General features: G+C 31.9%; 1 protein-coding gene across 1 annotated transcript in view; it reads left to right on the top strand.

Annotated features, from left to right (window-relative positions):
* The first annotated feature begins 967 nt into the window (after positions 1 to 967).
* The window catches only part of LOC134696304 (F-box/WD repeat-containing protein 7-like), a 28,671-nt gene continuing 14,200 nt past the window's right edge, over positions 968 to 15,438 (top strand). Inside the window, exons 1-7 of the mRNA XM_063558021.1 lie at positions 968 to 1,045; positions 5,262 to 5,392; positions 6,067 to 6,185; positions 7,566 to 7,830; positions 13,367 to 13,449; positions 14,010 to 14,127; positions 14,908 to 15,042. Coding sequence (XP_063414091.1) covers positions 5,288 to 5,392; positions 6,067 to 6,185; positions 7,566 to 7,830; positions 13,367 to 13,449; positions 14,010 to 14,127; positions 14,908 to 15,042 — 825 coding nt within the window. The 5' untranslated portion in view covers positions 968 to 1,045; positions 5,262 to 5,287. The remainder of the gene's footprint in view (positions 1,046 to 5,261; positions 5,393 to 6,066; positions 6,186 to 7,565; positions 7,831 to 13,366; positions 13,450 to 14,009; positions 14,128 to 14,907; positions 15,043 to 15,438) is intronic.

The following is a 15,438-nucleotide window of genomic DNA, read 5'->3' on the forward strand; positions in this document are numbered from 1 at the left end:
TACTAACTATAGAAAGTCCCTGCATATATCAATCATGATTCGAATTCACAGGCACTTGTCTCAAAAAAAAAATTTCCTATATACCTTAATATAACACAAGGTACTTAACTAAATTTTTAGAAAATGACAACCAGTCCCGAATTCACGTCATTTTTTTTATTTCTCGGTTTTCAAACCTACTTAAACTTAATATGCCGTAAATCTAAATTGATTTATCTACACAATGGTATATGACACGACTATCACTGTTGTCGGGATCATTAGTAGCAGGCCTCAGAAGTCGGTCAACGGGGTGTTTTTTTGCATTCGTCTCAATTTTTGGCAACACCCGGTCCGCATGTAATTTTATACTGGTTTCTCATTGGTCAATCGCCTAGCTAAAAATAAATGTGGGAAATTTTGGTCAATTTATAACTTTACATTAGTGTCGTTGTGTACACGTGTGTTTCATAACAAAGTTATTTGGGTTTGTTTCACATAATCTGTAAAGAATTTACAATAAAGGTAATAATTCATAGTCAGAGGGAAGCTAACAGTTTTTATTTTAATATTTTTTTATAATAATTCAATCACTGCGGGCTGGGTGTTGCCAAAAATTGAGACGAATGCAAAAAACATCCCGTTGACCGACTTCTGAGGCCTGCTACCAATGATCCCGACAACAATGATAGTCGTGTCATATACCATTGTGTAGATAAATCAATTTAGATTTACGGCATATTAACTTTAAGTAGGTTTGACAACCGAGAAATAAAAAAATAACGTGAATTCGGGACTGGGTGTCATTTTTCAAAAAATTTAGTTAAGTACCTTGTGTTATATTAAGGTATATAGGAATTTTTTTTTGAGACAAGTGCCTGTGTTCGAATTACATATTTGACAGTCTAAGATCGTCGTCGAGGAGGTACGTTGTTCTTTTTGGATTTTAGATCTATTTTCTTATTCGGCTATTTTCGTCACTCTCCGTCTATCATCGATAAATAAATATGGCGATGGAACGGATAAAGTTCTCCTACGTAAACACTACAAATCGCCCCCATTTCAGGTAGGACAATAGCCTTGCAATGCCACAGTAACAAATTAAAGCATAACGTTTCACGTTTCTTTGCTAGATTCAGTTTCTCTGTCGGTTTTGCATGGCAATCAAACAGCTGATTATTGTTACGCGGCCACGACCCTTTTTTGTTCGATTTTAGATATTTTTCTTGACATTGATCGCGTGGTTATCAACTTAATCAAAGGAAAAGTAAGATGATCAGAGCTCAAATTATGATTTGCTTTAAGCAATGTTTTATATAGTATTACTCAGACTGAGACGGTCGAGTGTGCTGACTACAATAAGTAAGGGTGACTTTTTGAAGGTATTGATTCGTTGTCGTTGAAGCTCAAAGAAAACAAGACACCATACGGTGATGGTTTAAATAACCTTTACCAACCACAGTCTCTACCCATTTATTTAATCCCACTTAACTTTAAGATGATAAACTTGCCAATCTACACGTAGGGGGGAGGAGATACCAATGGGAAAATCAACTTACATTTTAGGACAAAGAAAACAAAAAAACAAAAATTCATGACTGAAAGAAATATTTGTACATGTTCATGTCATAGTAACCAGTACTGGCTTTGATACAATGGGTTGTAGGTGTCAGTTTGTGTGGGCATATTAAATGCTCTTTAAATGGACTTTACAAGTGTGCGCACAACTAGTTCTAGATTATACTTGTTGATTATTGTGGACAGAAATAGAGAGTTTGTATATGTACATTGTACATGGTTTTTATCTATCTAATTGTAAGTATTAGTCTGGATCAATAGCAGGAACCTGCCCTTCAACCACCTTGTACCCAAATATAAGCTTTTGTATATATGCATCTACAAAATGTATGCTGTAGTTATTTGTAGGATTTTGTTATGTATCCATCTTCCTCTTATTTTAAGTTTTTATAGCCTGTTATGAACCTTGATGCTTGCTGTTGTACTCTTTCTAGCTTGTTTGTGGTTGCACATGCTACACTGATTCTCATCTTCAATTGTTTAGTGTACTTGTCAAATGTAAGCAGTTTTCTTACCATTCATGTGTACAGTACAGGTACCTTGGGTTCCTTCTCGGAAAATCTAGGGTTGATTTTGCCTTATTTGCAACAGTTTATTATGACTTTTTTGTGTGTGCTTTACTTCAGATCTGATTTGTTCTCCTAGGTGGGGGTTGTTGGAGAATGTGTCCATTTAGCATATAAAATCTCTAGCTTTTGTTTTTTAAGCATATATAACAATGTAACATGTTTTTCCATTAAATAATTGAAATCGCATTCCCCAGTTGTTTATCAATCTTCTTGTAGTTCTAAGTTTGTGGTCTTATTCTATTTTAATGGTTCTATACATGTACAGTATACAGTCGCTAGCAAACAGCCTTACAGAAGGTTTTACAGTGTTCAGTTATGTGACTAAAGAAGAGATAGGGTACAAGTAAAATGAAGGTCATGAAACATTAACAGAATTCACACAAGATAACATTTTTGATGACATTTTTGGGTGGCTTTTTTCTCCTCATAGGATTAGTAACATTTAGTTTGTCTTCCTATTTCTGGTATGCACTGCCGCTGGATGACTGTCAATGAACATATGATCTTTTTGTCTTGTTATGATAAGTTAACACATGATTCCTATACTTTGTTTCTATTGCATTTGTGATCATAAATTCTGATCCTTTGAAATTAATAAAAAAAAACATTAACCTGCAGACTTGCCTCAAAAGTGACGTACAAATGTATCTTTGTATCATGGTTTTAGTGCTATATATTGAGAATGCACCATGACATCACAATTTCATACCTGCCAACTTTTGAAAATGCCCATTGGGGTTTTAGCACGCGACAACAATTTCAAAGGTTACAATACTTTGCGACGACTATTTTGCGCGTGCTGTTATGTGGTCTAGAAAAAGTGTCATATTTGTAAGATGAGCTTACATGTCTTTTTCTTAAGATTATTTGCATGATTCTAGTTATTATATCAGCAGAAAATATGAACATGAAGCTGTAAGACCCGGAATTATTTTCATGTGTAAGGATACTAAATAGTTGTTGCCTTTTCCAATTTAAAATTATACACAAAGAAGGACATTTATCTGGTTGGGAACAACACCTAGGGATACCCCCTCAATGTTAGGACTTTAAAAACCACTTTTTAAGTACAAATGAGCACACATTCATATTATTTGAAGAAACTTTTCCCAAAGAACTATACATCTCATGATCTATCATTTTGTCTATCAGGTATAATATGGTCAACACATGTCCAAGAATTTTGATATGTTCTTGGCCCTATATCTTCTTTATTGTTTAAAATAATTGGACTCTTCATTTAGAAAATCTGTTCCAAATATAATGTTAGAATTATTTCCCATTTTTAAGTTAATAAATCTACAGTTTTCTATTGTATTTTTTACAAGAGTAAAAAATGACCCCTCCTTGACTAAGGTACAAATGTAGTTCCACATTTAAGGGATTCCTCATGTTGATGTTGGGGAGGGGGGGGGGGGGGTTCCATGTGAAAAATAATGAATAGTACATTATACTTATGATTTGGTAATTTAATTGAATACATAAATAAAATTATATTACAGTAAGTGTAATGTCAATAAATTAGTGAATAAACTACTATTTATTATCTTCATGGTAGTACTACATCATCAGCCATGCTTTTATTCTTATTCTGTGTAAGAACCTCCTTGCAGTTGAAAAATCATCTGCCATGTTCATGATTTTACAGCAAACAGAGGAATACAACACAAGTTCAATATCTAGCATAATAAAATAATCTTGAGAGAAAACGTTTTTGATTGGCTGATTAATTTGATCATGAGAAACAAAGATTTGATAGTACGACCATGAAGATAATAAATAGTAGTTTATTCACTAATTTATTGACATTACACTTGACAATTATTTAGATGTTACCAAAAGTCTTTTAATGCGTGTGGAATGCGTAATTTTTTCTTTTGGGATCAATATTCTTCTGTCAGCTGATCCATCCGTGCGTCCGTAGTAATTTTTGTCAAAATACGGATTTCGGTCATAGCTGTCCGTTTCCAATCGGTAGTTTAGAAATCGGTCAATGGCGGACGATTTCAAATTTACAAAAATAAACTATGTTTGACAAGTTATTTGGAAAGGCTAATGACGTTTTTAATGCAATAAATGGATTGAACATTTACTGGAGGCAACTGTTATCATGTTTAAATGAAGTAACAAACTTATTTTGCAGCCGAAAGTTAGGTTGATGTACGTTTTCGAGTAACAAGCACCGGAACTTTCAGAAGTGCACGAAGTGATAAAAAGTTGTATTTTTATTAAATTACTTGCTACACACTGCAAAAACAATGCTTCAATCTCTCTTCATAAGATAATGAATCGTTTATGTCTGAATTTCTTTAATTATCAATAAAAAGTTGATGTTTCATCAACTTGGTAAAAATTGAAAATGTCCGATGACGGAAGCGACTGAAAGCGAGTATCGTAAACAACAGGGCGACTTGTCTTCGCTTTTGGGGGTTGGGGAAAGCGAAGTGACGGTCGGGAAAGCGACTTCTTCGCCCAATTCACCTGGTAGCGTGAGCCCTGTGGCTGACCACTATTTTCCTCCATTGGACACAGTTCAAAATCGGGAACAACAATATTTTTCGTGTAGATTTTCACCAAATCGTGTTTTAGAGGGTTTTTCAAGAACACGATCGTGCAATCGTGACAAAGGGTCAAACTCATGTAGTACACGCCTAAATCGTGAAATGTGTAGGTATGCAATTTCCCTTGAAATAGCATGCATGGTATGAATATGATCTGATGTTTTGATTGTTTAAGGAATTACTAATATTTTTTCTGTCTAACAGTCTTATGAAGAAATTACATAAAAAATGTGGTGTACAAAGAAAAGAAAGTGTGCACCACATTTTCATGTTATTTCGAACAGGCAGAAAAAATATAACAGTAATTTCTTATAATTTAATTCCTAATTCCATTTTAAACGGAGTAAATCATGAAAAATTTTTGAAGACGTCACAGTCACATGACTAAATTATGCCTGAGAGGTGATAAACAAAACGACGTCAGCCAATGAATCAAAAGACATGTTACATCCAAAATTAAATTATTACAATATGTGCTGGTTTTTCCGACAGCATAATTATGATTAAAAATAATGTTTTGCATGCTGACAACAACTTCACATTCATCATTCATGATATTGAAAATGTTTTGCAGAAAATAAAAGATGATTGGCTGTGATAATGGCGAGCAAGAAAATAGATATCAACAAGGCTAGTGTAGAAGACTTTGAAAAAGTAAATGGTATTGGTTTAAGAAAAGCTAAAGCTATCATCAAATACAGAAAGGTCAGTTTTTCTCAATATTTTAAATTTCTTGATAAGTGGGCATTAAAGATATTTACATATTGTCATGCCTTGGCACTCTATAGCTTCTTATAATACAGTTTTTGTTTTACTCATTGTTGAGGGCCTAAAAAGGAGTTAAACAAAATCTTTAAGTGGCTTTTAGTTATAAACAAACTGTCAATTTAAAAATATTAGAAGATCTTGTATATGTATGATTGCCAATGAAAAAACTCCACATGTGACAGTCAAACCAAATGACGTCAAAGGAAGCAAAAAATGGTCATTGTATGACCTTCAATAATGATCAAATCTCAAATCACATTGCAAACTACAACACATTGTTTATATATGCAAATTGACACATCAAACTTTGCTTTCTAGCTTACAGCATTCAAAACAAATCAAACTTAACATACATACATACATACTTGTAGATTGAGAGAAGGGGGACAAGCAAATTATAACTTTTAATACAGATCAAAGAATTTAAAGATTAGAATGAGTCTAAGAACAACAGCTTTGGAATTTTAGTAACCTGAATTTTGATACCTTTTTCTGATTTTTTTTTCTCACCTGAATTAATTTACAATCTATTAATTGTATATTTCATAGTAACCTATTTGGAACAGTGCATTTTTATAGATTTGCCATATAATTTATTTGATTTATTGCAGTCATTTGGAGGTTTCTCAACGGTAAAGGATCTGAGTAGTGTCCCAGGAGTTGGGGATTGTATTGTGGAACAAAGTCGTACTCAGCTGACATGTAGTAATCGCAAACGTAAAGCTGTCAGGTAATTTATATACTTAAATACAGCGTACTACATTGTACAAAATATAAAATCTGTAATTGGATAAGCTTTTAAAACAGGAGGAAAAGCATGCAGTCTTCACGCTGAACAGCAGCCCAGACTTGTAAAATTGCTCTCAGACCTGTAAAAATCATATCTACAGGCCAACAGAATCTAACTAAAATTTCAAAAAATGAGCTCTGGGCTTGTAGAATTAACAGTTCATTGTGAAGACTGAGCATGGGTTGTTATTTTTAGCTGTCTCATAACAATTACAAATTTTACATTTTATAATTTCTCACAATAAAATTGAGAATGGAAATGGGGAATGTGTCAAAGAGACAATAACCCGACCATGGAGCCGACAACAGTAGAAGGTCGCCAACAATAGATATAGGAAGATGTGGTGTGAGTGCCAATGAGACAACTCTCCATCCAAATAACAATTTAAAAATTAAACCATTATAGGTTAAAGTACGGCCTTCAACACGGAGCCTTAGCTCACACCGAACAACAAGCTATAAAGGGCCCCAAAATTACTAGTGTAAAACCATTCAAACGGGAAAACCAACGGTCTAATCTATATAAACAAAACAAGAAACACGTATATATTACATAAACAAACGACAACTACTGTACATCAGATTCCTGACTTAGGACAGGTGCAAACATTTGCAGCGGGATTAAACGTTTTAATGGGCCCAAACCTTCTCCCTTTTTCTGAAACAATAGCATAACATCACAACATAGAAAAACTTACGATAAAATATCAATTGGCAGACTTAACTCAATCAAAAAACGTATGATTACACAATGAACAAGTCTTCAATGCAGCAAGAAATTCAAGCACTTCAGCTGGCCCCTAAACAAATATATATACTATTGCATGTATATTATTTGTTTATGAATAAAAAAACACACAGCTGCTTGGCAACTAGAAAATTAAAATCATACCACTGAAACTTTCAAAGAGGGAGAATTTGCACCAACAACATTTTGAAGTTAAATATATGACTGGTTAACATATTCATCTACAAAACACCAATTAAAGTTAAGTATACTTTATCTCTTCAATTCATGCTTTTGAGCAAGAGCTTCCCACTCAAAATGGTAGGTTAGGCAGGTATGAGTAAAATATTTGCCAGGTTACACAACATTCTATGTAATTGAAAATAATTCAATAAAATTGAACATTTAAAAAAAATGAAAACTTTAAGTTGTTGGACTTTTTTTTTCTTCAAAACTTTTATTCAAAATGAATGTGCCATGTATTATAAATAAACTTGCATGCCATGTAAAAAAATCCATGTTTAAAAAAAAATATGATATTTTTATGTTTTGTTCAATAAATATGATGTATGATTATTCAACTTATTTTTTCAGGACACCTAAAGTAAAAGATAATGTTTGTAGGGAACAGCCATCATCTAGTGGGTTATCAGCCAGATCTATCAGACACAATCAACGAGCACTGTTCAAATCAACAGAGGGAAATGTTGATGATTGTAACAGTATTGTCTGCCAGGAAGGTCACATGTCAGAGGAAGAGTCTGGCGATGAGGTTATGTTCCGTGAAGAAGACAAGTCTAATGCTCAACATAAATCTAGGATTCCTATACCAGTCAATGGACTCTTCAGTAGCCATGTGGTAAGCATCTTACAAATTATTGTCTGTTACTCATCTTATCCTAGGCCACGGTTTTTGGAAAATGACGCGTCAGCGGCATTCTTCCATTACTATTGACCAGAACAACAGGAAGTCGATTATTGCCTCTGCCTACCGCACTTGGTCTTGGTTTCATATTTACTATTTTAAAAACTAACTGGTATCTGCTTGTATTCAGCTACACTAGAACAAAGTTTGTTAGTCGGACGGAAACCAGTTTACATACTTTATTTTATTTAGTACAACAAAAATGTTGACCTGTCCATAGGAAGTCTTGTATAGTCCGCGCTTTTATTCTCAACAATTGGACCTTCCAGTGGGGATGCGCACTAAATAGTACAATTAGCAAGAAGTAAGAGAACAAGTTCAATATTCGCGGCGAGGTTGTTTGTTTACATTCCACCATCTTTGTTATTGATATTGTAGAGGGCGCTCTCATGATTTTTCAAACTAATTATTTTAACTCGTCCATATTAATAAGTTATTTCTATTTAATATCAAATTAAAAGTGATAAATATAAAAACTAAACCTTTCATTACAAATTTCTCCTTTCTGTTCAATGCATGTAGAATTTGTAAAGTACAAAACGTAATCGGTTATTGTTCATTCCGTTTTGATGTTTCATACCGACTTAAAAGTGGTTTGTATAAGCTTAGGCCCTTCAAACATTAATGTGATAGGTATATTAAAGACTGTTTTACAAAAGGATGGAACTTTTTTATTTTCAAAATCGTATTAAAGTGATATCTGTCATGTACGGATTTCGACTTTCACCGGTTAATTTCTTCTTTTACATGTGCGTTTTAAACTTCCATTCAAAACATCGCAAAGTTTCAAAATGTTTTTTAGTGAATTAAACTGATTTCAACAATCATGAAGCGTTCTAGAATCATTTTAAAACAGTTTCTACTTCTGTTTGATGATCGAAAACAGGGTTTCTCAAGAAAATACCGCAAACGATCGCAGAGGATTTGAAATGTTCAACTCAAATCGGCACCTGGTTAAATCAGCATATAGTCAAATCGGCACCTATTTGAAGTCAATTTGGCATCCAATAATATTTGTTATAATATTTTCTATTCAATCAACTTATAACTTTTACAAAGAACATAGTTAATTAGTTGCTGTGTATAAAGGTAAACAAAGAAGCCCTTACCCAAGCTGTTACTTAACAATGAAACAATTAGAAAAATAAAACTTTCATGCCAAATAATAGCTAATTTTAGGTGGTTTTTTTCAGGACAGTTTAAACAACATCAAACCAACAATCCTGTAAAATGCTCAACTGGTTAAAAAATGCATAAAAAATGAATATTCAATTCCTAAATATACCTCATTTATATAATTAAAAATACAAGTTCCAGACCATGAGTATTCGGACTGTACGTTCTGGACGGTATACGTGTACTCGTACAGTCTGACAATACTCGTATGGTCGGACCGTATGAGTAAACATGTATGGTCCAGTACGAGCTAACCATTTATCACAATCTTTATTTTTTATTTTTTATAAATTTTTATCATTACAATTACTTTTAGATGGATCAAATGAATAATTGAACAATTGAATTTAAATATTTGTTTAATTGAATATCTGAATCCTATTTTGGTACTCTCTCCCATGGTGACTCTTACTACCACAATTAATGATAAATTATTTACATTTACATGTTTGCAGTTCATTCATGTTCCTTTGCATTTGCATTATTTAATATAGTTTCTAACATTCTAAAATTGTAGTTCCACATCATGTTAACTTCCGTCCCGATAATGTAAATTTCTATGATCATAATTCAATTAATGTATTACTGATCGACAAGCTAAATACAAGATATTAACATGATGAACAGATTTAATAAGCGTGAATTTTTGTATTAGTTAAAAAATTGCGTTTTTATTCCAATTACTATTGGAACTTTTACATATTAATTTGAGAGTTTAGTTATGTTGAGCTGTAAATGAACTTTACATGCATTTGTAACTTATAAACTCAGCAACTTCTTAATGATATTAATCAGATTATTTTGAAAAAGTACGAATACGGTCCAGACCGCACACGTACGGTCCAAATACTCATACGGTCTGGAACATACACATTTAGTGGAGAAAAATAAATATATACAAAATGTACATGAACCCCCAAAAATGTGAAAGTAAATATTTTCAGACAATCCTTTCGTTAGGTACTTAACTCTTTTTGCTTAAATACTAAAAACAAATCTGGCAACCCCTTTCTTATTTTTACTCTTTTTGCTTAAAATACTGTTAAAAATATATATTTAACATGGGTGACAAATTGACTATATAGGGTGTCGATTTGACCAGGTGCCAATTTAACCAGGTGCCGGTTTGACTTTAATTTTTTTTAAACTACCTGAGTTTCATTAGACCTTTGATAACAGTAACAAAAAGATTATTTAAAATTAATTGAAATTTTCTGAGAGCAGGTACTATGTACCAGTGATAAATATACAAGCCTTTCTACGGTATTTATTTGTACAATTCAGGTAGTCTTGACCTATTCATTTGTCTTGAAAAAAAACAGTCACTTCACACACACACATATATACGAATATCAATTATATGCTTACAAGACATGTTGCATTATTAAATTAATTACAGTATGTGAAAATCAAGACTTGCATAAAAAATATCCCAATATTAGAGACAGTGGCGTCATTTTTCCTCAGAGCTTTCAGCTCTTTGATTTTATTTGTTGGTTTACGGATCTGCCAACCCGATTTTGCCGATTTTCAAAATAAAAATAAAATTGACTTTTCATGCTTTTTTATTCCCCACGACCCTTATCAATGCAGTATCCCTGAAAAATAATTAAAATTTTCTTTTTTTATAACATGAAATGCATTAATCATTAACACAGTTGATAACACTTTCTGTTGTGAAAAATAAAACTTCCAATTTACGTTTCTTAAAATAGACAAATCAATTATAACTGACCTTGAAATGTCTTTTGCGCAAATAATTTTGCAGAAGGAAACCTGTGTTGAAAACCTATTACAAAATAAGTTCGTTTCCCTTATTTGTCATCAGTCCGTAAGATGCATCATCTCAGAGAAATAGACTTGTCCAAATGTTGACAGGTGGAATACACCAAAAGTACTGGAAATTAACAAATCATTTGAAATTTTCTTGCTTCATATTATCAATCATTGGGATAGAAACCGGATTGCATGACAACTGATTAACCCGATATTGTCATTTTTCCAGTGGACGAGTCTATTACGTTTTTCAACACGTGTGTTGAAACTCATTTTTGTACGACGTTTTTACAATTTCTTTCTTTATCAGTTTTTGTGACTGAAGATCATTATTTACCAAGTTTTCTGGAAATGATTGAGAGCTACGGGAATCTGTTTTTCTTGTTTGTGGAATGAAGATTTAATTTTGTCTTTGTCCGTGCAACCCCCCTTTTTTTACAGGAAGTTATTAAATGATGTCATGCGATGTTCATGATCACTGATCAATAATATTTCATCGAACTAAAAGTTAAGAAATGATGACAAAACAGAAAATAAAACAAACATTTTGTTAAGTAAGGTGAAATATATATTTATTTTGCATATTTTTCTGTTTTGAAAGATTTTTTTTTTTTCTTTTTTTTTCCGACCGACCGACCCTACTTTTTTATGAGAAAAATCTGTAAACCAACAAATTAAAAAACCGTGGCTTTAGGGCTGTTACAGAATTTTGTCATTGTTTTATCCTCCCATATTAGATGATAATTTCTTAGAACTGTTCAAACTATCTTTCTTCAATGACCACCACCAATAACATCTCATTAAGTGCCTTCAATTATTTGTATGTGATAATAGAGTTTATTATTCTCATAAATAAAATATGATTTTAATACACATAGTAATTAATGATTTGCCTTTTCATACATTAATGTCAACAGTGCAAACTAGTTAAAGTCTAGTCACATGTGTTATCTTTACACAAACAATTTGGACAGCACATAGTAATTTACAAAACAGCACAGGCAATCACCTTGTCAAATGCAAATATAACATTTTATGTATATGTCGTGTACAAGTTGCGATTTTGTACAGGTTATAACATGTACAAAAATGTTGTACATGTTATAACTTGTATAATGCAAAAATACAAGTTATAACATGTACAAAAGTACCTCATACATGTTATAACCTGTACAAAATATTGCTTAAAAATGGTTTTAACTTGTACAAAATTTAAGATTCATTTTAACGAAGTCAAAAATACATTAAAATTCACCAATGCATAAAGAACAACCATAAATAGGCCAGAATATGTCTTTTTCTGAAGAGGACAATGATCACAAATTTCAGAAATATATGTTTCATGACTTATGTTGGCAAAATGTTTTTTATGTAATTTTATGTTTTATGCGTTCCTTCATGGCTTAAATAAGTGTGACACTATTTACTAAAAGCTTGCATTTCCGCAATGACAATTACATTATATACTAGCAACTAAATTCATACAAAACATTTAAGAACAAATGCCTTATAACTTTGGGTAATACTCCTCCCTCTCGTTTTATAGCATGCAAAGACTGAAACAATTTCTCATATGCTTACTCTGTAAAAGCAAGAGAAAGCTGAAATAGTTTCATTGGACCACGCTTCATTGTCAATATCTTTGGATCTACTCTTCAACATTTTTGGCCTTCAGCATACTTATGTAAATTTATAACTCAATTTTTATTTTATAAACTATAAGATCATTGCATGAGGCGAATGTCATTTTGATTGTTTTAAATATATATCCTCTACTTTGAAAGCATTTATTTGTGGCCTTTGGATGTTGTCTGCTCCATGAGCGTGTTGTTGGTTTTTTAGACACATACCCCATTTCCATTCTCAATTTTATTTGTAAGCACATCTGTCCTGGCTATCCTCTTTTATGTCTTTTAGTGTCAACTAGAATGAAAGTATTTTACTATTGCCTTCAAAGTGGACACTCACATTTATAATTATCCAAATAAAGATATGTCCATAGATAGTCATAAGAGGATCATAAGACATGTCCTAAGATATATCTTATTACAGGTCTTAGGAATGCTTCGTAATACCGACCCCTGGACATTAACTGTATCAGAAAAGGACAAAACACACTAGCATGAAGGAATAATAAAAAAAATATGAAAATATTATTGAGGTTAATAACATTCTGTTGCAATAATAGACACATATACTTGTTTTTCGATTTTGTACAAGTTAAAACCATTTTTCAGTAATATTTTGTACAGGTTATAACATGTACGAGGTACTTTTGTACATGTTATAACTTGTATTTTTGCATTATACAAGTTATAACATGTACAATATTTTTGTACATTTTATAACCTGTACAAAATCGCAACTTGTACACGACATATACATATTTGATTTTACTTAAATATAAGTTAACAATAGAAAATAGTTATTTTTCTCTTCTTTCAAAAGAGTCACCATTATTAAAAGTTTTATTTTGTTCAATAGATCCACAAATTGACAGTAATGGTATCTTTTTCAGATGAAAAGAAAAGGTCATGTGGTAAAGGAAGAGCCTGACTCGTCTCCTGGAAAAAAATTCTGTCGAGATGGTGATTATCAAAGGTAACAAGTGAAATTGTTTTGACTTATATTGCTGAATATTTCGTTGGTAAAAGTGTAATGAAATATACATATTTTATATTGGGGTATTTGTTAAAGATTTTAAAAAGATTTATGACAACAAAATTTAATGCCATTTGTTCTGCAAGTATTCCATTCCATGGCTGTTAGACATCTAAGAAAACCTTTTAAACTGCATGGAGAATGCTGTTAACAACGAGATAAAACAATGCTTAAGTGGTATTTCAATTGATCCTTGTCAGCATTTACATGATTTAACACAAGAAGTTTACCTGGTGAAATCTATTGGAAATGAAATGTATGTGAAAAGTAGACAAAAATTGAAATTGGGGGACTTACAAAGAAATTTTATTTAAAATACATGCAAATAGAATTTTCAAGGTGTTGGGTACTTGTAACTTAATTGTGAGTCAAAACATAAACAACTTTTAAAAGTTTAAATGTTGATAATGTTAGATCAGTGGTCAGTTGTGAAAATTAAGAATACCAAGATGAAATAAATCCTAAATATTTTACATATTTTGGTCTGTATATATTTTCAGTACCTTTGTGAACTTACAAAAGTCATCAAGACAGAATTTAATTGCTACACAACGAATGAGGATTCCCTCCAAAGAGCATCCGCCAGACAAACTAGCAGAATGGCTGCAAATATTTCAGGTATCAAATGATAAGTTTCTGGTGTAAAGCCTCAAGCTGAAGATATTTTTTTTTGTACTACTGTGGATTCATTTATTGTCATTGGTACTAATTTGGAGAAAAAAAGAGTTTAGGTTTTGTCTGTTATCTGTATGAAAGTCCATAGAAAACGTACATATTTCCTGGAACATTTATATTTGTGGTTCACCTTTAAATACAAATTCTATGAAAATTAATATTCCACAAAAATAATAAATCCACAGTAAACTTGATCCCTTTATAAAAAAGCATCTTTTCTTCTCAGTCAGATGAAAAAACATGGCCTATCTTCGATTCTTATTTGGCTTATTTGAAATAAAATCTTCTTCACTAAAACTACAATCAAAATCAAATCAAATATATTTGATCGTCAATTAAAGAGACCCTCATTGCAGGCAGAATAATCACAAGTTAAATTTGGTACAAATGATTACAAGGATTTGAATACAATTAAATGCATGATTCCAAGAAGAGAAAAGAAAAGACACACAATATATAAAACTACATGTTGGTATGTTTTGACACCTTTGTGGTTGATGTAACAAAGTAACTGAAGCACTCACTATATATAAGAATATATAGTCCCTAGTTAAAATTTTGCAAACCATCACTAACAATCTCCTCAGTCTCATTGGAAAAATTAATAAGTAAAAAGTATCTTGATATCAGTTTGTTTTCCAAATAAAAAAACAACGTTTTAAGCAGATTATATTCATCATTTTAATTTAAATTGCCATATATGTATTAAATTGTAATTTCCAGAATTGGGGTAATGCTGAGAGGTTGATGGCTCTGGATGAGTTGATTACATTCTGTGATCCCACACAGGTTCGTCACATGATGCAGGTCATTGAACCTCAGTTCCAGAGAGATTTCATATCACTTTTGCCAAAAGAGGTATGTACAATAGTGTTAAATTACACCCTTGTTCTAAAGAGGAGGTTTACCACTGTCTATCACATGAGTTTTTTATCACATTTTCCTCCAAAACTACAAATCAGAGCTTCCTGAAATTTAGTAGAAGATTCAGTTTTGCATGACATAGGGTGAGATGTGTTTTCAAAAACTTTATGTTGTCTGAATACTTACAGATTCTTGAAATAATCAAAATGTATGGAGTTTTTTGACACATATTAGTAAATGAATATTGGAACTGAGAATATGTAAGCAAATAAGATAGGAATATTTGTGATAACTCTGTCAAAACCATGTTTTGTTAATACTCATATACATTTAATTCTTGAACAGCACTTAAATTTAAATATCTGATTTGTTAAAGTATACTATACAAAT

The sequence above is a fragment of the Mytilus trossulus genome, chromosome 14 (assembly GCF_036588685.1).
Source record: "Mytilus trossulus isolate FHL-02 chromosome 14, PNRI_Mtr1.1.1.hap1, whole genome shotgun sequence".
Taxonomy (NCBI): domain Eukaryota; kingdom Metazoa; phylum Mollusca; class Bivalvia; order Mytilida; family Mytilidae; genus Mytilus; species Mytilus trossulus.